Source organism: Spermophilus citellus, assembly GCF_964194105.1.
Source record: "Spermophilus citellus genome assembly, chromosome: 2".
Lineage (NCBI taxonomy): Eukaryota > Metazoa > Chordata > Mammalia > Rodentia > Sciuridae > Spermophilus > Spermophilus citellus.
This window is the reverse complement of record NC_138183.1, coordinates 227225304-227249157: the sequence shown is the minus strand read 5'-3', so window position 1 is coordinate 227249157 and position 23854 is coordinate 227225304. Positions and strand designations below refer to the sequence as shown.

Here is a 23854-nt window from a genome sequence, read left to right as displayed (position 1 = left end):
ATGGCAAACTCTAAAGCCTACACATCTCCTACCATTTTTTCAATATCTATGCACATATAGCACAAGTTAAACATAAACTAGAACAGAGTTTTCTTATAAGAATAGAGAAACAGAGAATTAAGTTAAGTGTATCTAAGTTCAACAGCAATCCTGGGATTGAATAAAGAAATGGAATCTATCTAATCTAAAGCTATAAGTAGGACCTCCAGGCACTTGCTTTCTTAAAGACAGTCACATGTAGAAGCGAAGTAAAGTTTATATGCTTTTATACAACATATATTTAGAGCAATATGTTTGCTTAAATGTTAAATTAAAAATGACACCTGTGATCTTCTCCAAAATGCCATGGGCGACAGGCACTTCCTCAGCAGTTGTAACTAACCGTTGTATCCTACTTACACTTGTAGTCGACAAGGTATGGAAGAAAGACATCCTCACCATTTTTAGAAGGTGTGCTAAGATATTTTGATGCAGCTTATGCCAAAGCCTGCAAGTTTTCAATCATTTAAGATGACCTTTCTGTAGATGAAACCAGGCCAAATTTTTTTTCCAAAGCTCACCTTAGGATTAAACTTAAAACACAGGTACTTTTAGTAGCATATAAAACCAAAAATCCTCAATAATGCATGAAGAATCCATTTTTCTCCTGAAACTTTTTATAAATTTTGTATTTGGACAACCTAAAGGTTGACTTTCATTTTTTAAAAAATATATATGTATATGTATTTTTTTTTAGTTGTTGATGGAACTTTATTTTCTATACAGTGTTAAGAATCGAACTTAGTGCCTCACACATGCTAGGCAAGCGCTCTACCACGGAGCTACGACACCAGCCCAGTTGACCTCCTTATGGTTAAGGAACAACTTGGGAAGAAAACTGAATTAAAAAACTGGTAAAAATATTAAAAGGATATTTCTTCAATATTGCTTTCTTAGGCTATTCAGAAGATAAAAGCATTTATGCTCCTCTTAGGAAATATGATGATAATGTTACAATTTTCAATGTAGGTTAAAAAAAAATTTTTAGGATATCTATACAAATTATATATATTAAGTATAGCTAGAAGGAAAAAAAGAAAAGAAGAAAACTATTTCTTTACTCCACTACTGTCACACTGCTGAGCTGCTTCCCATAAGGTCAGCTAACCACCAAGTTCAAGGACCTTTTCTTAGATTCAACCCTTATTTTCATCTATATCCCAGAGATCTCCCAATACAGGAATTTAGCCTTTTAAATAGTTTAGCTCCTGATGATCTAAAACTATTACTGCTTTATTATCTACCAAACCTACCTCTCTAATCCCAACCTATCTTCTTTGATATATCTTTATCTCACTGCTCCTGACCAGATAGCTTCTAAGTGCTGACAATAAGCTTCAAATAACACTTACTTCACCAAGACAAAAGCTTTCCCAAACCCCTTACTTCCATTTCCAGAGCCAACATTTTCATCATCCACACCAGAATACCAAATCCACTTGTGGATTTGTTGCTGTCCTGGCCTGTGCGCCACATTCAGTCTTTCACAAAGGCTTCTGTACTCTACCCTCATGTTTTCAGCATCAGAGTTTCTTTTAATTCCTCTACCCACATGCAAGCACAATATTCATCATCTCTTACCTGGATTACCTTTGAGCCAGCGAATCTCAACTTTCTCTTTACCTCATGTCTTTGCCCAAACTCAACTCACACAAACCTGCAGAACCAATCCTTTTAAAGCCATAATTATTTTGCATTTCACTAAATCTTTCAATGATTAATGAATTAAACATAATCTCTTCATCTAATCCCTTAAAATTATAGGCAAAGCAAGTCTATTTTGTTATGAAAATAGTTGTTTTATTCCATTTTTATGGGCAGATCTACTAAGCATAGATAGTAGATCTAAAGTTAAGATATCAATAGTATTTACTGAATGAAGGTTGATGTGGGGAGAAAACCAGGCTTAAATGCTATCAGGATTCTTAATTTTAGTTTTTTATGGCTAAGTGAAACCTTCAAGTCCTTTAACTAAAAATCCCACAATCTAGGATGTTGCCATTCAGTAGGTTCTTAGGAAAGCTGATTTCCAACTCAGTGTGTGTAATGGACCCATATACACATTTGGATAACAAATCAGTAAGACCATAATATAGATAAATGAGAACACCTAAGAAATAAAGCCCTTCTATTTTCAATAAAAGAAACACTCAAAAGTAATCCAATATTCTAATGAATAGTAAACTAGTGAAAATAAGTCAAGTCACCTTGTTCAGCGTTTATTTTATAACCTTTACTCTATTTCTACTTACAAAAATTTCGCCCAGAATTATTTATTAATATTAAACATGGAATGAGCATATTGCTTTAAAACACTAACTCAATTTGAAATGTTTAATGTGACTGCCTAGACAAATGTAGCACATATCCACTATGGTGGTTTTACATTATTAGTTTCATAAACCTACTTGTTTATTCTTTGTCTTCTCAGAATGAGTCCCAACAGAAAAGGGGCCATTTATTTAAATAACTCTTGAAAGATTTGCAAATTGAAACAAATGGAAAGACACACTAGTTTCTTGAGTAGAAAGATTCATCATCATAAAGATGCCAGCTCTTAATAAATTAATTTAGTACAATTACATAAAAATACCATAGCACCCCCACCCCACATGGAGCTAAAAGAGTTTAAAATTCATGGGGATGGGGTACTGGGATTGTGGCTCACTGGTAAAGTGCTTGCCCAGTATGTGTGAGGCACTGGGTTCGATTCTCAGCATTGCATATAAATAAATGAATACAACAAAGACCATCAACAACTAAAATACATATAAAAAAATTCACTTGGGAGAATAAAACAAGAACATATCAATAAAACCAGTTTATTGAAAAAGAAGACCAATGGAAAAAATATGATCTCTCTATCAGCTTTTAAGGCATAACTATAAAATTCTTTTAATTGTAAGTATGGTGCTAAAAATGTATGGTACCAACTTATGGAAAAACATCAATGGACTAGAAATGGAAATACAAAAAGAAAAATGCTTTGTAACAAATTAATAAAACTGAAATACATTAAGAATCAAATTGTTTAAAAAATGTATTTCCACATTTTAGAAATTAATTGTGATTGGGTGACAGTTTAACACAAACTTGAAACAATATATTTTTACTGTTCTACACTTAATTTTCTGCATTTATCACTATTTCTAAGAATCTGTTTTAGTTGCTAAATTAGAACTGTTTTTCAGTTATGTTACAATTATTCAGAAAACTATCCTTGTTCAGACCACAATTTAGTGACAAAAGCAATTAAAAGCACAAAAGAACAATGTACCTCCTTTTTAATGTTAACTCATTAAAAAGGCTTTTAAATTCTTTGGGGGGGGGGGAAGGAAAGATAAATAATGGACTTGATTATTATAGAAAGCACACACATACTCTTTAGTGAATATCCCCCGAGGGCCAGTAGCTGTACCCTGGCTAGCATTCAGTGCATGTTTCTCCAGAATGTTTCGAGCAGCTGGACTTACACGAAATCTAAGAAGAAAACATGAAGATTAATTGAACTAATTAAGACTTATATTGTTTCAAATACATCTAAATGTCAACAGCTTTGCTGATAATTAGAAAAACAAAATCTTATACTAAAACTAAAATGACTCCCATAGATGGACATAGTCAGATAAATCTTTATCTAGAATCTAGTTTATTTTAATATCAAACATTCTTGTAAAAATTTAGTTACTATTTCAAACTATTTATTCAATAAGAGTAAATAATCTAGTGAAAAGAGCTTCAATTCTGACTACGTTTCACATGGCTCCTCCTTTTTTTTTTTTTTTACTATAATAAACAATTCATAAAATTTACCATCTTAAGCATTAGGTGTAAAGTTGAGTGGCATTAAGTACAATCCCACTGTTGGGGAACCATTATCAATCCCCAGAACTTTCTCAGCTGCTCAAATCAAAATTCTGTATATATTGAACAGTAACTATTCATTTCTACCTCCCCTCAAAACCCGACAACCACTGTTCTATTTCTCTCTACCAATCTGACTACTCTGAGCACTTCTTCATTTAAGTGTAGTCACATAATATCTGTCTTTTAGTGATGGCTTAGTTTATTCATCATAATGTCTTCAGAGTTCATCTATGTTGTATTATGTGTCAGAATGTCCTTCCTTTTCAGACTGAATAACATTTCAAGGTATGTACACAGCATTTTAGACACGAGTCATTGCCACCATTTTTCTACTGTGAATAATGATGCATAAACCTGGATATTCAAACACTGAGTGTTTGCTTTAAATTCTTTAGAGCATATACCCAGAAGTAGAACTGCTGAGTGATAAGGTAATTCTCTTTTTTTGAGGAAATGCCACATTATTTTCTATAGCAGCTGTGCCATTTTACATGCTCATCCGCATTGCATACAGTTTCAATTTTTTGCACATCCTCACCAACACTTGTTATATTCTGAGGTGGTTTTTTTGTTTGTTCTTGTTTTTTTGGATATCAGCCATACTGATCAATGTGCTGTCTCATCCTGGTGGTTTCGTTTTGCACTTCTCTAATGTTTAGTGCAGTGAGCAACTTTTCTGTGCCTATTAGCCATTTGTTTATCTTTTTGGGAGCAATGTCTATTTAAATTTCTGTGCCATTTTCAATTTTGGTTGTTTCATTATTACTGAACTATATCCTTAATATAATTTTTAAAAGTCCTTAGTATTACCTGAAAATGCTTCTATTTTCACATATACTCCAGAAGAATAAGAGAGGGGAAAACAAACTCACTGATTTCATGAGCTAGTAAGCCCATAGTCATATGACTAGTAAGCATCTACTTTTTAATTAAGGACTTTAAGCAAAATAGCAAATGTAAATAACTGCATAATCTCATGAAGAAAATGAGTAAAACAGGCTGGGTCTGAAAGTTTAAAACTGACAAATGGAGAACATTTTAATGTATTTGCTACTGTAAATACATCTGCTTGATATGGGCCTACTGTCATCAAATTTTTAGATTTTTTCCAAGAGAAAGTGAAGTTTTAGATTATTGAATAAGATTAATCAGTAACCAATTAAAAAAATTTTTTTTAATCACTGCATGACCTAATAACACACAAGTTTATAGGCCAGTTGGTGTTTAAGAGAATATATAGTGGGACTTCAGATTCATGAGTCTCTAATGAAGTTTGGTATATTGAGTGCCACTCTGGAATTCTAAAACCTAATTCAAATTCAATGTGAAAACAGACTGTTTTGTTCTCCATTGGGCAAGCAGAGTCTTCAGAGCACCTGAAACGTAACAGGTATTCAGTAACTATTGCTGAATGAACAATGATGGTAAAATAATCATTCTTAGACCTCAGTGTCCTCAGAGAAATAAGGGAAGTTCAGCAACTTTCTATGTAATGTACAAAGATGCTTTAAATAAGATAATGATTAAAACCATAAGAGTGGCCATAACAATTTTTTTTTTTAATTAACATTATCATTCAAATAAACATACTCACTGCGGTGTCCCTGCTGTGTGTTCCTTCTTAACAGGGAGAGAAATCTGTGGTTCTGATGAGGGGTGAGGCACTGATGGTTTTGAAACTGGTGGTGGAGGACCTACATCTTTGGGAATTTCAACTTGTTTCCAATCTTGTCCTTCTTCAACCATCAAACCAATTAGTGAACCCAGTCGTATGTTTTTAGTTCCCTCTTCAACCTGTATTTTAAAAACAAACAAACAAAAAAAGTAGAGATAGAAAGGCTCATCAATGTCAAGTAGTTTATGCCTTGATGGGTAATCAAGGAAAGATCTCTTAATTTGAACTGAGAGTCTCAACCTCCTACCTTCCTTCCCTTCTGCCTTCCACTCATGCCCTCCTTCACCAGTCTTCCTCTCCCATTTATTAATAATACTTCCTGAGATGAAGGAAAAATCTAGAATCTCTCATTTTCATGGCAGCCTTCAAATATGTGAGTTACCATTGGTTTACTGTTTTTGATGTCAACTAATACAAATCTAAAACAGGAGACTATGGTCACATATCTCAATTATTTTGTCTTTCTCAGACAATTTTTACACATTTCAAGAGCTCATATGGGCTTAATCCCCCCATTAGTCGTAACTACTAAAATTAATTTAAAATAAAATCTTTTCAGTAAACTTAGTCTCTGTGGGAAGGCCAGGGAAGAATGTTCCATTTTATAGATAGTAATTGAACTATTGTATTGATAGTACTGAACTGGCTAACTATTCTGGTTAATGTTAAGATTTAACTTTAGTATTTAATTCTTCCCCTGAATATCTACTTATAGAATCTGAAAAATAAAATAAAATTATGAGTTTTTTAAAGTTTATCAATAACATTAAGGTGTCCTACTTAACCAGTTTTTTAGATAATATTTACCAACTAAAAACCTAAGATCAAAGATGATTTTTTTAAAATTAAGAAAAATAGATTTTAAGCATATCAGCAGCATTAACTTATAAATGAAAGGCTGATTCTAATTTACTTATTAAATGAAGTCCCTAGAAAACCTGTAGATAACAATATTTGTAGGCTTAGTATTGGAAGAAAATGTCATTCCTTTAAAATTTTCTATTATTTCCTTTCAATTACTCTAAATAATGCTCATCACAGATGTATCGAATGAATAGCAGAATTACAGGCTGTAGGACATTCATTAATACAATAATTATAAGGAAAAGCATAATACCTAGCATGGGTTTGACATTTCTGATGCATATTAGTATGTGCATTATTCTTAAAACAATAAAACATAAATTCTGAGAACTAGAAAGCCTTCTAAATTTACTAATTGCCAGTGGGGAAGAAAAGGAACAATACTTTAATGAAGCACATGTATATATACATGTATACATTTATATATAGATAAATGGACATATGAAACTAATTAAGAATAAACAATGAATTATAAGCTGTGGGAAAAGACTAAACAATCCAAGAAAAATTTAGTTGCAAAAGTTTTACTTAAAACTTAAAAAAAAACTATTCATTTTTCATCTGTCAAAAGATGAGTTAAGATTATTATTAGGTTAACATTTTCTCCATCTAAAAGTGTTTAACTAGCTGTTTATGAGATGCCTACTAAAAATCACAAAGTAAATGAGTAATTCTTTAAAAACTCATAGAAATAAGAAGCATTAAATGATATGAAGTATACTTGATAATTCCTTTCAAGAGTGAATCAGCCGTAAGATCAGTATCCAAGTTCAAAGAATATGATTCAAATGTAAACCATTCCCTTGTAGGGGAAAGTTTTGTTTTAAAAATAAACAGATTTCTGAAATGTGAGTCAGATACTGTACTAAATTTGAAACTGAAATCTCCTTTTCTGATTAATTTACTGTAAATCATATATATGATTCCACATATATCCTACCAACATGACATTAACATTTTCAAAGAAGCAGTAACAAGTTTTTATTATCATTTCACTTTTTACTGTGTCTAAATATCAAACAATATTTAAAGTACTCACATTTTTTCCCATGCATAAATATTTAAAACTGGTGTAGACTTAGTACATAGGAGTAAATCATACTCTGCAAAACTGTGTTTAGAAACCAAACAGGCCTTTGGTACTGTTCTGTCCAAATCAGCACTTCTTAATATGAAATGAAAAAAGTTTACACTTTTCCCTATAAACTTATAGCTTATTAATAGTGAAATTCTGAATTAAGTCTGTCATTCAAAGTACTAGCCTTCCTTCCCAGTTTTGTACAGACTTCCTGGGTTTCAATGTTGAAACTCCATTAATTACTAGTTATATGGTCTTAGGTTTGTCTATTTCACCATGCCGATTTCTTTAAAATAAAAACCAGTAACAGCAGGTATGTGTGGTTGTTATGAGGAATAAATGAGTTACATGTGAGGCACTTAGAAGAACATGTCACTTACCATAAATATTAAAGATATTATTTTTAAAACAAGAAATACTATCAACAGGATCAAGATTGGACTATAGAGTGCACCTTGATAAGGGCTGGAAATTCCTGCCTAATGGCCCAGCATGTGGCTGGTAGCACTAGAGGGCAAATAGCAACATATAAAAGGTGGTAAGGCCTGAGATAAATTCTTAATAACACTGATAGGCTAAATTTCATCCCTCTACCTGTACCAGAGATGTTCCCAAGCAGTGACATTAAATATCTGCAACTATACCAAATAGAGCTCACCTATGTTTATCAGTGTACCCAAAAGTATGGAATGCTGAAACCAAGGCACAAAGTAAAATTAAAATGTGCTAAGTATTATTTTACATTTAAAATATAATTCAGATACAAAACTATAAGAGTATTTAGAAAGCCAAACTGTGAAGACAAAATACAAAACCTCTTAAATTTCTAAGAGTAAAATGTACTATGATTTCTAAGCCTTTCAAATATGTGTGCTCAAAATTGACATTAGAGTTGCAGTACTTATTTTCAGTGTTCAGTTTAGTTTTATTATCATCCCTTGCCTTTTAATAAGCTCAATTATCCAACTCTTTGATTCCGAAAGCAGAAATCTCTTAAATGTATTACTCCTGTAAAAATCATATTATTTTGTTTGGAAAAATGAGAATTATTCCACAGCGAAAAAGATGGGTACAACTCTTGCTGGTGGTGATGGTGGTGAGGGTTGAAGCAGGGGAGAAGACAAAACCAAAAGGCACTAGAGAGTCCACCTTAATTTGTTCCCTCTGTGAAACTGTATAACATTATGACATGAATATACTCCCACTGCCATGGTCCAAAAAGCATGTAGAATAATAATAAAAATACAAAGCCCTAAAACACACAATCTTTTCTTTGGCAGGAATACCCTCCCAAACCTTTCAGAGCATTAGGGACCATATGACTAGGCACTCCTGACCCACTGACATGGTTAGCCATTTGAAATGCATTACTAAGCAGTTAAGTGGAAAATGCTATAAATTCTGAGAGACTTTTTCAGCCAAGCAATTCAGAACTAGGGCCAAGAGCACAGCCTGTCAAAAGCACACCCAATAAAATGCAAACTGGGTTTATTACATATGGCAATGTAAGCAATCTTTCTCTTCCTCAAAATACTTACATAAATTAGTCAAATTATTTTTGGTAAGTATATTTTTTATTTTCTCAGTTATAAAGGTAAACATTTTAATCTTCAATTCAGACTTCCTCTGAGGAAGTTAACTATATTTTAAACAATATGCTTCAATCATAGACAGATGTTTGATATATTAAGATGTCAGGAATAAAACAAGTGGCTAGAAAATATACACATAAAAGGCAGTGGCACACGCCTGTAATCCCAGAGGCTTGGGAGGCTGAGGTAGGAGAATCTGTAGTTCAGAGCCAGCCTCAGCAACAGCAAGGCACTAAGCAACTCATTAAGTTGCTAATAAAAAACAAAATAGGGCTGGGGATATGGCTTAGTGGTTGAGTGCCCCCAAGTTCAATCCCTGGTACCACCTCCAAAGGACTTTCTAGTAAGAAACACTAATTTAAAATTTATAAGATCTATATCTAATTAGAGTATAACATTCCAAGGTATGGCCTTTGGACCAAATAGACAATGGAAGGTGTTATATCCATCCTAAATGCAGAGATGAGCTGGTGGCTCAGAACTAAAAACACATCGACAAGGGACTACCATTAGAGGTATGTCTTACCAGTACAAATCAAACTATAGAGGCGTAAATGAATGTTTAATGGTTAATCACAAACAACTGATACAAATGCTTAGACTCACATAGAATGACATGGGAGTCTTTTGTATATTCTCTCACTTAAATTTCCCTAATACCCCATGGTCTGTTATAATCTTCTCTACTTTATTATGAAGCAAAGGATAAAGAATTTGCTTCTCATTATGCAGTTATAACTGCAGAAGAAGACTTCAGCTACATGATTCAGGTGGCACTGTAACTCCCAGAAACCACAGTCTTAGCTGCTATTCTATACTATCTGGCAAATGTTCTGGAAATGAAGAAACAACACATTGATTGGCTACATCAGTAGAAAAGTATTTTACCATATGCAAATTTATGCATTTTATTTTACTTTTCTCGTGAGTTTTAAAATTCCATCTAAAAATAACATGCATTATAGAAAATTTAGAAAATACAAAAAACACAATTCGAATTAAAAATGTACTATGTAAAAGATAATACAACAATATAAATAAAGAGGTAACTTTCTTTCAAAAACTTTACATTTAAGATATCTTCATCCTACCAATGTAATTAATGCCACATCATGTACAACCAGAAGAATGGGAAGTTATACTCCATATGTGAATAATATATCAAAATACATTCTACTGTCATGTATTAAAAATAAAAAAAAAGAAATCTTCATCCTATAGAAGATAATCCAAATGAAAACTTACCACTATTTTGGCCAAGATGCCGTCATCACTTGCATCTAAGGTAACCACAGCTTTGTCAGTCTCAATTTCACATAATGCATCTCCAGCACTCACAGCTTCACCTACAAAACAAGACTGGGTTTGTTTTGTTTTTTTAAATATGAATATCTGTAGATGTGTGTAAAACATAATTAACAACAAAATACTCTATAGTTACTTCTGGGTTGTGAAATTATAAATAGTTCTCATCTCGTGTGTGTGAGTGTGTGTGTGTGTGTGTGTGTGCGTGCTTTGTTGTATTTTCTGAAAGCTTTATAAGGGGTATAATTATATTTGTTGTAATAAAAAGCTATTGCTAAGATTACTGAACAAATATTAAAAGTAAAATCACACTGAGACAATAGCAACAAACGAATATTCTCTCCAGAACAAATCAGTTTCAGACCCCGTATCTCTTTTTCTTTTAACAGTGCCAAGGATCACACCCAGGGCCTCATCATGCTATCCCTGAGTTAAACTCCCACCCCTATCTCCTGCTAATTTGACTAATACTCTATAGAGAGAAGTTTCGTAGTTAATAGTACTTTTTGGTTTACATCTTAGGGCAAGTTCAAAAATCCTATCTGTACCACACAGCATAAATGAATAAAGCATACACAGCATAAAAAAAGAGAAAATCAACATGGCTGATGTCAAATTAAGGACCAGTTCTGTGCAATAGAAAAGATATGAAAACTTAAAAACCTGAGCAGGAACTGACATTACAGACATGCTGGTTTCTGGATCAAAAAGTAGGTTTGTGATGGGGAGGAAAGAAGAGACAGATTTCCTTTAGGAAGTACAGGGAACTAAAAGTGGCCTTGTGGAGCCAGGGGACTCAAATCAGCTTTACCACCTGAAGCTAGGGCTAAGTCAGGCTGACGAAATGAGCCATCAAAACCTGATTGAGACTAAGGCTTTATTCAGAAACTGGGGGTGTAGGAGATGGGGGACAAAAACACTGCCCCAATATCAGAAACCAAGTCAAACAACCTTCTGGCTCCAGGGACTGCATCTGTCAATATTCCCAGTATCCATAGCAAAATCCAGGGGCTAAGGGGAAGATAAGGGATGGGCAAGAGGGAAGACATTGAGAAAAACAGAAAAACCTTCCATTCAAAAGTAAACCATAAAACAAGGTCCTGAAACATTAAGAAATCTGATGCTAAGAAAGCAAGTCACAAAATCAATAACTGGAACAGAAACAGATTTGAGAAGCATTTCTTTAGTGCAATCTGCCAAAGATTTTAAAATAAGTATCTGGAGGATGTTAAAAATATAAGTGAAGATAAAACAGCCATCACAAGGACAATAATTTTTTTAAAAAATGTACAGAAATGAAACAAAACAGCATCAAGTAGAAAGGAAAAAAGCTAATTAGAAATATTGGAAATAAAAAAATTAAGTCATCAAAATTAAAAAAAAAAAAGGTATATATTCTAGAGTGGACATAGCAAAAGAATGATTTTGAAAGCTAGCACCAAGAAACTATCCAGAACTTAATACATGCAGATAAAAAAATTAAAAAAAAAAATAGAAAGGAAAAGAAAAGAGTAGCTAAATGACATAGATTGAGGCTGCAATGTTTGTCTTATGGACTTCCTGGGGAAGACTTGGGGGGCTGGTGGAGAAGCAATACCTGAAGAAATAATTGCCAAAATTTTTTTCCAGAACTAGAGATGTATACCTTCATAATATTAAGAGTTTGAAATACCCGTTATTGACTGAGAGGGGGCACAAGAGAGCCTTGTGTGAGGAATGTCCTAAATCTTGTAGGTAGAGGTATATATAAATATTGAGATTACATTCTATGCAAGTTAAAACGGTGACAAAATTTTAACAGGAAAAAGAGTATTAGAGCATGTAAACATAATTCACATTAGATACACTGTAGAGAAACTGCATACAATCAACAATAAAAAACGTAATTTTAAAAGCTATCAGAGGAAAAAAAAACATATTACCTCAATGGAATGACAGACTGAGAGCACACTTCTCAGCAGCTGCAATAGAGGTCAGAAGACAATGAAGCAATATCTTCAAAAAGCTGAGGAAAAATAACTGTCTAGAATTTTACATGCAGCCAAACCATCAATTAAGAATGACAAAAAGTATTGTTTAGACATATAAAAGCTAGAAAATTTACCATTATTGGCAATCACTTCAAAGAGCTCATACAAGATTGTCATCAAGAAGAAAAGTAGACACAGAAAGGACCCATGAGACACAAGAAAAAAGTTACCACAAAAGCTGCTATAATGCTAACCATTTATCACTTAAAAGGCCATGTTTGAAGGTCAAAAAGTAAAAACTCAAAAACTAAAAATCAATAAGACGAATAAGGGAATGTTTAGGTGATGTGAACCATACTGAACTTTGATACAATTAGGAAAAAATACTGAATAATTACATTTTTTGACAAAATTTAAGAATTTAAAAATAGAAATATAATCTATATCAATTAAAAAAATCAGAGGCAAAACAGAAAATAAAAACGATCACTTAACAGAAAGTATGCCCATAAAAAGAAAAGGCAGAGAATAAAAACAGAAATGCACAAAAAACAGCAAAAACAAATTTAAATGTATAAATAACCACAATAATTGTAAATGGATTAAAACTACATATAAAAGTAGTGGTTATGAAAATACAGAAATAAAATCTTGGTAAAAATAGCTTAGAAGAGACAGACCTAAACCCTAAATAGAAAAAAAAAAAAAGGGATAGAAAATATAAGGCATACAAATACACCCCCATCTCTTCACATATACACCCAAATAGCTGAAATAGCAATATTAACAGGTGAATACAATGAGAAAATGTGAAAGAAAATCTAAAATACTAGTAAGTTAATAAGTGTGCTCTGAAAGTTTCCTTAGAATGAATCTCATCTGAGCCTGAGAGGATGAGGAGATAAATAAAGGGTAATGATTCAGGCAGAAGGCAGCATACCCAGAGGCCTGGGAGCAAAGAGAACACGCCCCTTTGGGGGAACTAGCAAACAGTTCATGAGAGAAGCAATGAAAGATTAGGCTGGTGAGATATGCAGGAACAGACCAAAAAGGACCATTGTATGTCATACAGAGAATGTCCCAGTGTCATATATTTTATCTTACGTACTTCTTTATACAGATGTTTTAGTTAAAATAGATCATACTCCAAAAGGAAAAATAAAAAAGCACTATTCTGTTTCTGTAGTAACCATGGGAGAGATCACTGAATTATGCAACCTACCATAAAACCACTTCTTAGATGGCTGGAAAATAAATTCTAGCCTTAAGAAACCAAGTAAAATGAAACTATATCATTGTGCTCATCCATGTTCAAATTTCAACCACTCTTTAAGAACTATCTATTCTTCTGCTTCAGCCATGTAGCTTTCTCTTGGTACTTCAATTGACAAGTTTTTGTTTCTATTCCTGAATTCCGGTAACAGTTATAACTAATTTGAAAAGAACCACAAATTGCAATATAAAATGTTATATTGCTACTACTAATTACTTTTTAAAAATTGTATTTTTCTCTACTTACTAGAAAATACTGTGAACTTTTCCACAATAGAAACAGGGCACATTAGAGATGTTTTATAACACTCCCATTCCTCAGATCTCAGGCCAGTGCCTTATATGAGATGCACTTCAGATTAAATGCTTTACAAAAAAACTGTAATAACTTAACATATCCTTATTTCCTTATGAGGTACACATCAAACTGTCCTTTACATGTCTTTTCATTCTCCCATTTGATTTGTAGAATGTTTCTAATTTTAAAGACATGTAACCCCGTTTCTTATGTTCTTTAAACAATACCCACATCTTGCCACATAACATAGCACATATATCAGCTAAATAAGAATGCTGAGAGAAACAGACAAAAACTACTGTAGTATAAAGAGCTTTGTCCATAAACTACAGCAACATTTAAAACATTATACTTTCATATAAAGAAGCATTACCCCTAACTTATTATGAAACTAAATTCTATCTATTGATAATCAAATCCAACGTAAATGCCAAAAGAAAATTTTGAGACTAAATGCCACAAAGATGCAAGTCTGCTAAGTTTCAGCTTTGATCAACAAGTTAGCACTATATTGAGAAAGACTGCTTGGCAGAGTAGTTAAAAGGAACCTCTCCCAAGTCAGACATGTCAGATATGAGTTTCATTTGAAGGCTGAACACTTAGTAGTGATCTAGTCACTTCATCTTAATCTCTTTGACTCTCAGGAAGAGATTATAAAAAAAAAAAATCACAGACTTGGAAGTGTTAGGTTAACACTTCACTTACACCTTTACATAACACTTCACATCTTCAGATAGAACTAAAGACAAAATATTAGGTATAGCTAGTAACAACGATTAAAACTCAAGATCCATTATTTGCTCCTCTTCCACAGTCTATTATTTCAAACAGATCATTCAACAAATATTAATGTATAAGACATTGTAGTAAGCACTGAGTACAAAAACAACAAGATATGGTTCTAATTGTAAAGAGTTTATAGTCTAGTGGAAAAGACTGAGCAGCCAGGACAGAGGCTCATGGACGATCTGAGGGACAGAAGGCTTCTCAGTTGTCACGTTGATGGCTGACTGGCTGCAGAAGATGGCAGCCCTGGAGTGTTCCTGAGCCATCTTCTCGAGGTCGGTGTCAGTGGCGTAGGTGGAGCGGGCCCGGAGCGAGAGTGCGGGCCCCAGGAGGGGCCAGACCAGAGGCCCGCCCGGGGGCCGCTCCCCAGCACCGACGCCAGCATCATATCCTGTTCCTTCGTCCAGATGAGCAGCTGTCAGAGCTGAGGATGGAAGTATACAGAGGCTTCCCTGTGTCTTAGTAAATTCTAGGCATGAAATAGTGTCTTAGTCAAACATAGTTTACATTATTAACCAAACACATCCTGTGGTTTTTATAAAATACTTTTGTCCTGCCAAAAATTTAAGACTAAGTCTTTATTTCCAAGGTGTATGATGGTATAGGGCTACTTGTTGTCTGAAAAACCAAGTAAATCAGATCTACATAAACATGAAAGAGAAAAACCTCTTCTTATTGCTATGTTGAGAGACATTAATGTATTTGCTCAGCAAACATCTACAAGTTGCCCCTATATGAATGACACTGTATAACACACCATGGTTAAAAATAATAAAATAGAAATCCTACAAGAAGTTCCTAATCAGACGAAGAGTACCAGCTGACAATGCCAATCCTACCCAAAATTAGTACACAACAGAACGGTAATAGAGAAGAGGGACCCCTAATCACAGTCTGTCAATGCTTATCACTTCATCATAATTAAAAGGATGATATTTGCATGGTCTCATGACCTAAGGCAGCCTGGCTGCTAGGCCAGTCAAATCCTGCCCGGAGTGCTGACAGCATGAGTGGTAGTTTGAGAAGGAGACCATCACATCAGGTTAAACTCCCATACATCCCTCTGGTCTCTTCTTTACCTGTTTAGTGGCTACTGTATTGAACAGTTTGGCAAAGTACTTTATCGCCACAGAGAGTTCCATTGATTAATACTGTAATCTACAATTCATTCACCAATTTTACAATTTTGATCTAACATAAATGTTAGCAATAACTGTAAAAAAGCATAATGATAAAAGCAATTCAGCAACAAAAGTAACGAACTTGCTAATACTTGTTACAACATGGATGATCTCAACCATGCTAAATGAAAACACTACATTATGATTACTATTTACATGAAATGTCTAGAAAAGGCAAAATTTTAGAGACAGAAACCAGATCAAAATTGTCTAAAGCCAGGGATGGGAGACGAAAGCAACTGCAATCAAGCAGCACAGAACATTTTGGGATGACAGAAGTGTTCTAAAAATGGACTATGGTAAGTTGCACAATCTATGCCTTTACTAAAAATAATTGGGTTGTGCACATAAAATTGGTGAATGTGTAAATTATATTTCAAAAAAGCTGTTAAAATAGTAGTATACCAAAAAAAAAACAAACAAACAAAAAAAAAAAAACACTGAGGCTATTTGTGAAATGTACTTTCCAAAATTTTCCAGTTTAGCACCACAAACATATTCCCAGAAATAACAGAAACCAAAGCCTCTTCTACAGTAGAATCCAGAATCTTTGTGTAATTCTCCAATGGTACCTAGTGGTACAGGATAAAGCCCCCATCAGAACCGTTTTACTCTCAAACACTAAGTTTGAGACAGTCCGACTTATACAAAAGCTGTGTGGAATAGTCGAAATTCCCAGTTATACAACAAAAGAAAGGCTCACTAAGAATGACAGCCTCTGGATTGAAGAATCACACCTAGAACAGCAGAGGATATCACTTGCTAAGCACCTATGTCTGCTCCAGACACCACGTGCTAAGCACGTCACACAACTGTTCCAGTGTGGTTTTGTTTATAGTGCTTCTTGGCAGAGCGAAAATCTAAAATATTAATCTCAAGGAAAAAAATATTTTTCATATGTGTAAATATTCTCTCATGAAAGGGGAACAAATATTTCTTTTTGTTGTTTTAACAGATTTGACTTTTCAACTGATGAAAAAATTAACTATGGCCACTTTAATAAACAGAAATTACCTGAAGTATATTTTCTTTACCACAACCCCACCCTCCTAAACACCTGTAATAAAGATGTAGAATTACAGTTCAACTTACCTTTCAAGATATTTTGAAATTGTGTGTTATTTAGCACTTTCAAAATATCTTCTCTACTGTTTTATTTTATAAGCAGTACAGAAGACTGAACCCAGGGCCTTGTGCACACAAGATAAGTGCTCTACTATTAAGCTACATACTTAGGCCTTTTATTTTTATTTTTTGAGCCTAGGTCTTGCTAAATTCCTCAGGCTGGACTCCAACTTGTGATCCTTCTGCCTCAGCCTCTCAAGTAGCTATGTGATTATAGTGTGTACCACCACACTCAGCTTCTACTAATTTTATGATGCATACTTTTAATTCAATCCTCAGACTAAATAAGCATCCTATTACTTACTATTAAACTAGTGTCCTAAGATTCATTAGCTTAAAAAGATGAAAATAATTTACATGCTATTATTGCACATAACTCAGAATATAAAAATAAATTATGACTGAATTTGAAGCCATGATATACCTCTTTTCTTTGTATTTTGTTTTAGTTTTAGTTGGACACAAAATCTTTATTTTATTTTTATGGGGTGCTGAGAATTGAACCCAGCGCCCCGCACATGCTAGGCAAGCACTCTACCACTAAGCCACAACCCCCAGCCTCTATGATATATCTTTGATTTCATCTAGCTTAACTCACTCCAGGTAGTTCTCACGGCAACATAGAAACTCCAAAGGGCAAATCCTGATTCTTTTATTGCACCCTTACCTCCCTAGCTTAAAACATGCATTAATAAAAGTAGATGTGAATTAGAGTCTCAGATTTTCAAGAAACCTTGAAAGTTTATATAACCGAACTGCTATCCACAGGCTATTGGATCATTATCTAGCCTTTGCTTAAAAATAAATTAGATTGATAACTAGATACAACAGCACTCTTTTTCATTAAAAATTTTCCATATTCTTAATGTTTTAAATTCCATTAACCATACATTAATAAAGACCTCAATATAAACAAAAAGCAGAGCTAATGAGAAGTATATAAAAAGGGAATATGTTTTCAATATAAATTTATAATCTAATAGTCCCTTTTTGAATGAGCCAAGTGTCACCATCAATGTACCAAGCACCAAGCGTAGTTAGACTTATCACAATGAGTACATACACATTAATGAAAAGTAAGTTATACTCAAAAGAACAATTAAACGGCAGAGTTTAAAAAAGTAAGTTTAAAAAAGAAGCTAGTGGATTACCAAGAAACTAGGATTCGGATTGCTCTTAATTATTCACTGTATTGGTAAACAAGATTTTCCCTTCAACTGGCAGAACACAGAATTTTAAGAGTAACCTTCAGGGAAATATGCTCCAGAGACTTAAAATACATCCTGGCCTACCCTACATGAAAACAGCACAGTGTTATCAAAAGTAAAAAGACCAAAATGATGAGACACCACACTTCCTGGCCTGAAATCATACAGACCATATTTCAATGGATACGTATAATTTATTACCAGTGAGCTAGAAGTTGGAGAGAAACGTGGCCCAGTTTAAAAACCAGAAACAAATTCCTATCTACTTGCCTATCTGTTCTCATAGTGTGAAGAAATTCAATCTTCTTCTAGGCAAGCCTTTTACCACTCTACCACTGAGCCACCTCAGCCCTAATCTTTTTTTTTTTTTTTTTTTTGAAGACCCATATCAAATACTATCTCATCTATAAAGCCTTCCTGGATCCTGTCACATTCCCTGATTTTGGCTTCTCTCCCTTCTGCTCATATATTTACTAATCAACTGTTTACAGTTCTGCCAGGTCTGTTCCAATTACTGCATTAACCATAACAGGGACGCATTAACACATTTGGACATATTCCCTGCTATGGAAGAGAATTTAGTAATGCTTCCAATCACACAGGTAAATCCTAACCAGGAACAGTCATCTGGACAGCCTCACTGTGCTACATCTCCTAGGTTACTCCGTTATGGATACCTGCCTAATCCATAGGACCAAGCTTCTGCTCTGAGGCCCATTCTGTTATCTATCTTCTTGTTTTTCCTAGCACCCCAGAATCCCTCAAAGAATGGCAGCCTTGCCCCAAACTCCCAAGCTTATTTGGCTGGTATTGTCAAGTAAGTACTTGCCGGCCTTCTTCCCAAGCCCCATACGTGTCATCATTGGCAAAAGTTATACCACGAGTGGCTAGACCTCCTGGAATCACAACAGAACTCTGCCACACTCTCAATTCTTACCTGTGACTTAAACTCTCCAGATGCTCTTTTATAATTACTTTCTGGATGACACAAGACGAGAATTTGCCTTAGCAAAATCTGTACCCACTGAATCACAAATAGAAACCCAGGAAGTCCTTGCCAGGGCTAGCCACTTGCTTGGTTTTTGTTTTTTTGTACCAGGGAATGAACTCAGGGGTGCTTAACTATTGAGCCATATTCCCACCCCTTTTTATATTTTTTTATTTTGAGATAGAGTCTCACCAAGTTGCTCAGGACCTTGCTAAGTTGCTGAGGCTGGCTTTGAACTTGTGATCCTCCTACTGCCTCAGCTTCCTAAGTCACTGGGATTGTAGGAGTGAGCCACTGCACCGAGTACGCATTTATTTTTAATTGGTTCTTTCTAGATATATTTGGTTCTTTCTAGATATATATGACAGTACAGTGTATTTTGACAAATTACACATACATAGAGTATAACTTAGTCTAAATAGGACCCCATTCTTGCAGTTCTTTTAAAACACCAACCCCACCATTTTAATTATATAGGCTTAATAGTATGTTTCAATAACTAGAAGTCTACTGCCCTTCTCTACTGCTCTTCTTTTGAGGCTTTTCCTTATTATTCTTACTTATTTTCCCTCTTATAATCAACTTCCCTAGCTCCAGGAAAATAGGCATCACACAGTCATGATAGAGTTATAAACTAAGGGTTTTGATAAAAGCATGAGGTTGAAACTAAAATCTAAGAAAAAGGACTGAAAATTAAAAAAACCCTTAAAATATTTTAAAATTCAGTGCGTGTGGAAACACACAGGATGAACCCAGAAAACTTTGCTACATTAACATGGGAAAATTTTATTTAAACAAACCTATATTAGTAGCAAAGAAACACAAGTTACTTCATTTAGATTATGTACTGTGTAATACAACTGATTAGAAAAAAGCCAAAATAACCAGGAAGAGTGATCAAAAAAGCACAGTAGACACCAATAATGTTCTTAACTCACCTTCCTTTTTCAGCCATTTGACAATGTTTCCCTCTTCCATTGTAGGTGACAGAGATGGCATTAGAACCTTAATAGGATCAACTGAAAGTGGAAAAAAAGAAAAGATTAGCCTCTCCCAAAAAAGTACACACAAGGAATTAATATCAATTCAAATAAATTACTATCAAATTCTATGGAGAAAGAGGGTACTCCAAAGACAATTCCCAGATGACAAATAAAGTGTCTAGTAAATACTATGGAAACATAACATTCTCAACTGTGCATATTTTTATAAAACTTTTTTAAAAATATTTGACCACTTTCATAATTAGGTGCTTATAAGTTAAAAAAGAAAAATTGATTTAAGTTTCATCTCCTTTCCCTTTTATCTCTGCAAAAAATATTTTAGGTAAAATGATCACAAGAAAAGAAAAAACAACATCAAAACAGGATTCTGGGGGCTGGGGCTGGGGCTCAGTGGTAGTGCACTTGCCTGGCATGTGTACGGCACTGGGTTCGGTTCTCAGCACCACATATAAATAAATAAAATAAAGGTCTTTCAACAACTTAAAAAAAAAAAAAAACAGGACTCTGATGACCTAGAGCAGAATAATCAAGATCAGACGTTAAGAAATTGGTTGTTGTAATGTACCTCTAAACCTACACTACACAATATTCAAAGGTATAATATTATACTTTTCAATATTCAATGATTCAATATTCAAACAGTATATTATATTACTTAATATTCAACTGTAGGTGACAGAGATAGCATTTCAATTTTTTTAAGATTGAAAGGAAAAGTTTATCTAGTCAAGGCTGATCAGGCAAGAAACTAAGCAGTTGAACTGATCTCAGATTTTGTTCCCTATCACAATTCAACTGGGGATTCAAAAAGGCTGACCTTAAACCTGAGACACCTCTCACTGAAACAAATTATTTTTTCCTTAGACACCCAAAAAGGAGACAGTATGTATCTGCTTCCCAATAATCACCCACCGTCCAGGACTATACTCAAAGAGCACACAGCTTTTGATTAAAATTTATATAAAGGTTATACTAATAAACTACCGTAACAACAAATTACATTCCCTGAAGTCTTTCACAGAACCATTCTCTTCTCAGATATTCAACACTCAAGACTCAAAAAAAGCAAAATACTGCAGCACAGCTAACATATTTCAAATGTGGAAGAGGAGAGAATGGAGTTTACTCCCCATTAATGTATTAGGATTAACAGTAAGGAAATTTAGCACTCATGTTAAATGAGGTTAAATAAAATGAGGTTTCCTTTGGGAAATGGAACTAATTTTACAGTGACTTTTGGAGAATTCCGATGGCTTCATGCTAAAGGTACTTCCAAGAATATTAAGAAGAAAGGTTCTGTCCGTTCTCTACTTCTTCACTCCTCTGTAAAGGACTGGGAAAAAGCATGTCTACCTGCCTCAGCTTTTGTCCTCATTTTCTTTCAAGACCTTCCTGTCTTTAGGGAACCTACATTTTCCTCTGAGCTCTTCCATGGCCCTGCATGGCCCTGCATCAACGAACCTGCCTTTGAAAGACAGATCCAGGGCTGGGGATGTGGCTCAAGCGGTAGCACGCTCGCCTGGCATGCGTGTGGCCCGGGTTCGATCCTCAGCACCACATAAAAACAAAGATGTTGTGTCTGCTGAAAACTAAAAAATAAATATTAAAAAAAAATTCTCTCTCTCTCAAAAAAAGAAAGGAAAAAAAAAAAAGAAAAAAGAAAGACAGATCCATAGGCTCACCTCTCCCTGTTCCCATCATCAGGGTTCATTGGGTGTGAGGCGACAATCCGTATGTTTGCTCTGTATACACAAACTCTCTCCCTCAAACAAAAAGCCAAACTTTAAATACGGGGTTGTACTGGAAAGTCCAACTGTGGAAGGCCTCAGCTCTGCATCACATTCTCTAATCCAGCCTATCAGCGACTCCACCCACCCACTTGATCCTCATACACCTGACTCCTTTCCTCTCTTACATTTGGTACCAAATTCTAAGACAGCTAGAATTATCACTTTTAATGGCCCCAAAATGATAGAGCCCAAACTAAATTCAAAGTGAGCATGACCATTTCACCAATATGAAGACCACAGTTCAGATTAAGGGAGCTGAATCTGTCTGCCTAGCTCTCTAGGCTGTCCTTTATTAGACTGTGTTACTTTGTTTCTCATGTTCCTTACAAATACTGATCATCAGTTGATTGCTGATTATTTATAGGGCTGGTGATGTAGCTCAGCTGTAATGCATTCTTAGGTTTAATCCCCAGCACACATACAGTTATTTTGGAAAGGACTGCGGAATATTGACCATCAAACTCCTGTCACTTATGACTCTCCATAATTATTGTTGCAAGTTGCATTTAATTCCCAAGCTACCTCTAATTGAAAGACAAATTACAGAGTATAGCTTTCTAAATTTTTGCACTTTTTCTAGTAAAATAAGTCCATAAACAGGCACATTCAGACATTACACAGGTAGAAAACAATGCAAACTACTATGCCCAACCTTAATGCATGGAATCTATAAAACAGTGGAATGCTAAATTCTTGAATGAACTACAATCAGGGAAGTACACTTGGGAAAAACACTCACACAGATCAAATCCAAATCACAACAATCCTACACTTGAAAATGAAAGAATTTTAAAGTGCTAAAGCTTAATACATTAAACATATTTGGAAATAATAAACTGAACTTTCTAATCTCCTAGATAATTTTGTCTGCTGCCTTGAGTCTCCTCCCTTTTTCTTTTCTTTTTTTTTTTTTTTTTTTTAACATGGCTTGATGAAAAAAACATTTGCCTAAAAAATGTAGAGCCAACTCAACCTTCAGCTTCTGTTTTTTAAGCTGGGAATGACAAATGTGCTTTTTGTTTAAAAAAAAAAAAAAAAAAAGCCAGATCGGTGGCTTTAATCATGCCTGTAATCCCAGTGGCTGAGGAGGAGGATCATGAGTTCAAAGCCAGCCTCAGCAATGGCAAGGTTCTTTTAGCCATTTAGTGAGACCCTGTCTCTAAATAAAATACAAAACAAGACTGGGGATGTGGCTCAGTGGTCCAGCGCCCCTGAGTTCAATCCCCGGTACTCAAAAAAAGGGCAAAACCCCTTAACTTCTAAACAGTATCATGGTAAGAAGCACAACTTAAAAAAAAGAATCCCAATGTGCTGACTCTATCAACAAGTTTAAGCCTGGCATTATGAGACTGACTACTTCATATATATATATATATATATGAATGAATTCATCAAATAAAGTTCCACTTCGAGGCACAAAATAAATGGACCTCAATAATTCTACATTCAGATTCCAATTTATGACAAATACTAAATCAATTCTCTCAAAACAAAGTCTCTCTTCAATATTTTTATACTTTGGTTCAGTTGCCATGATAAAATTCAAATTTATTTTATGATTCTATCTCCTATGATAATTTCTCACCTAGAGACCTTCATATTTGCATTATTCCTGACATTAAGGACTATTTTATGAAATGTCTGCATTAAGTATTTTTTTCCAAAGCACAACATCAAGCACCTCAAACACTTTCATGTTTTAAAATTTTAAAAAAAATCATTTTTCAGTCACCCTTCATGGATGAACTGAAATTGCTTCTCTGAATAATGACAATAAAATATAAAAATTCTGTAGTAGATCACTATCCTTAT

At 34.3% G+C, this 23854-nt stretch overlaps 1 protein-coding gene across 1 annotated transcript in view; it reads right to left on the bottom strand.

The window, feature by feature from the left end:
- PDHX (pyruvate dehydrogenase complex component X) overlaps nt 1-23854 on the bottom strand; it is a 63086-nt gene that overhangs the window by 22282 nt on the left and 16950 nt on the right. The window contains exons 2-5 of the mRNA XM_081260859.1: nt 20187-20267; nt 10361-10461; nt 5501-5700; nt 3421-3519 (exon numbers count right to left, since the gene is read on the bottom strand). Coding sequence (XP_081116985.1) covers nt 3421-3519; nt 5501-5700; nt 10361-10461; nt 20187-20267 — 481 coding nt within the window. The remainder of the gene's footprint in view (nt 1-3420; nt 3520-5500; nt 5701-10360; nt 10462-20186; nt 20268-23854) is intronic.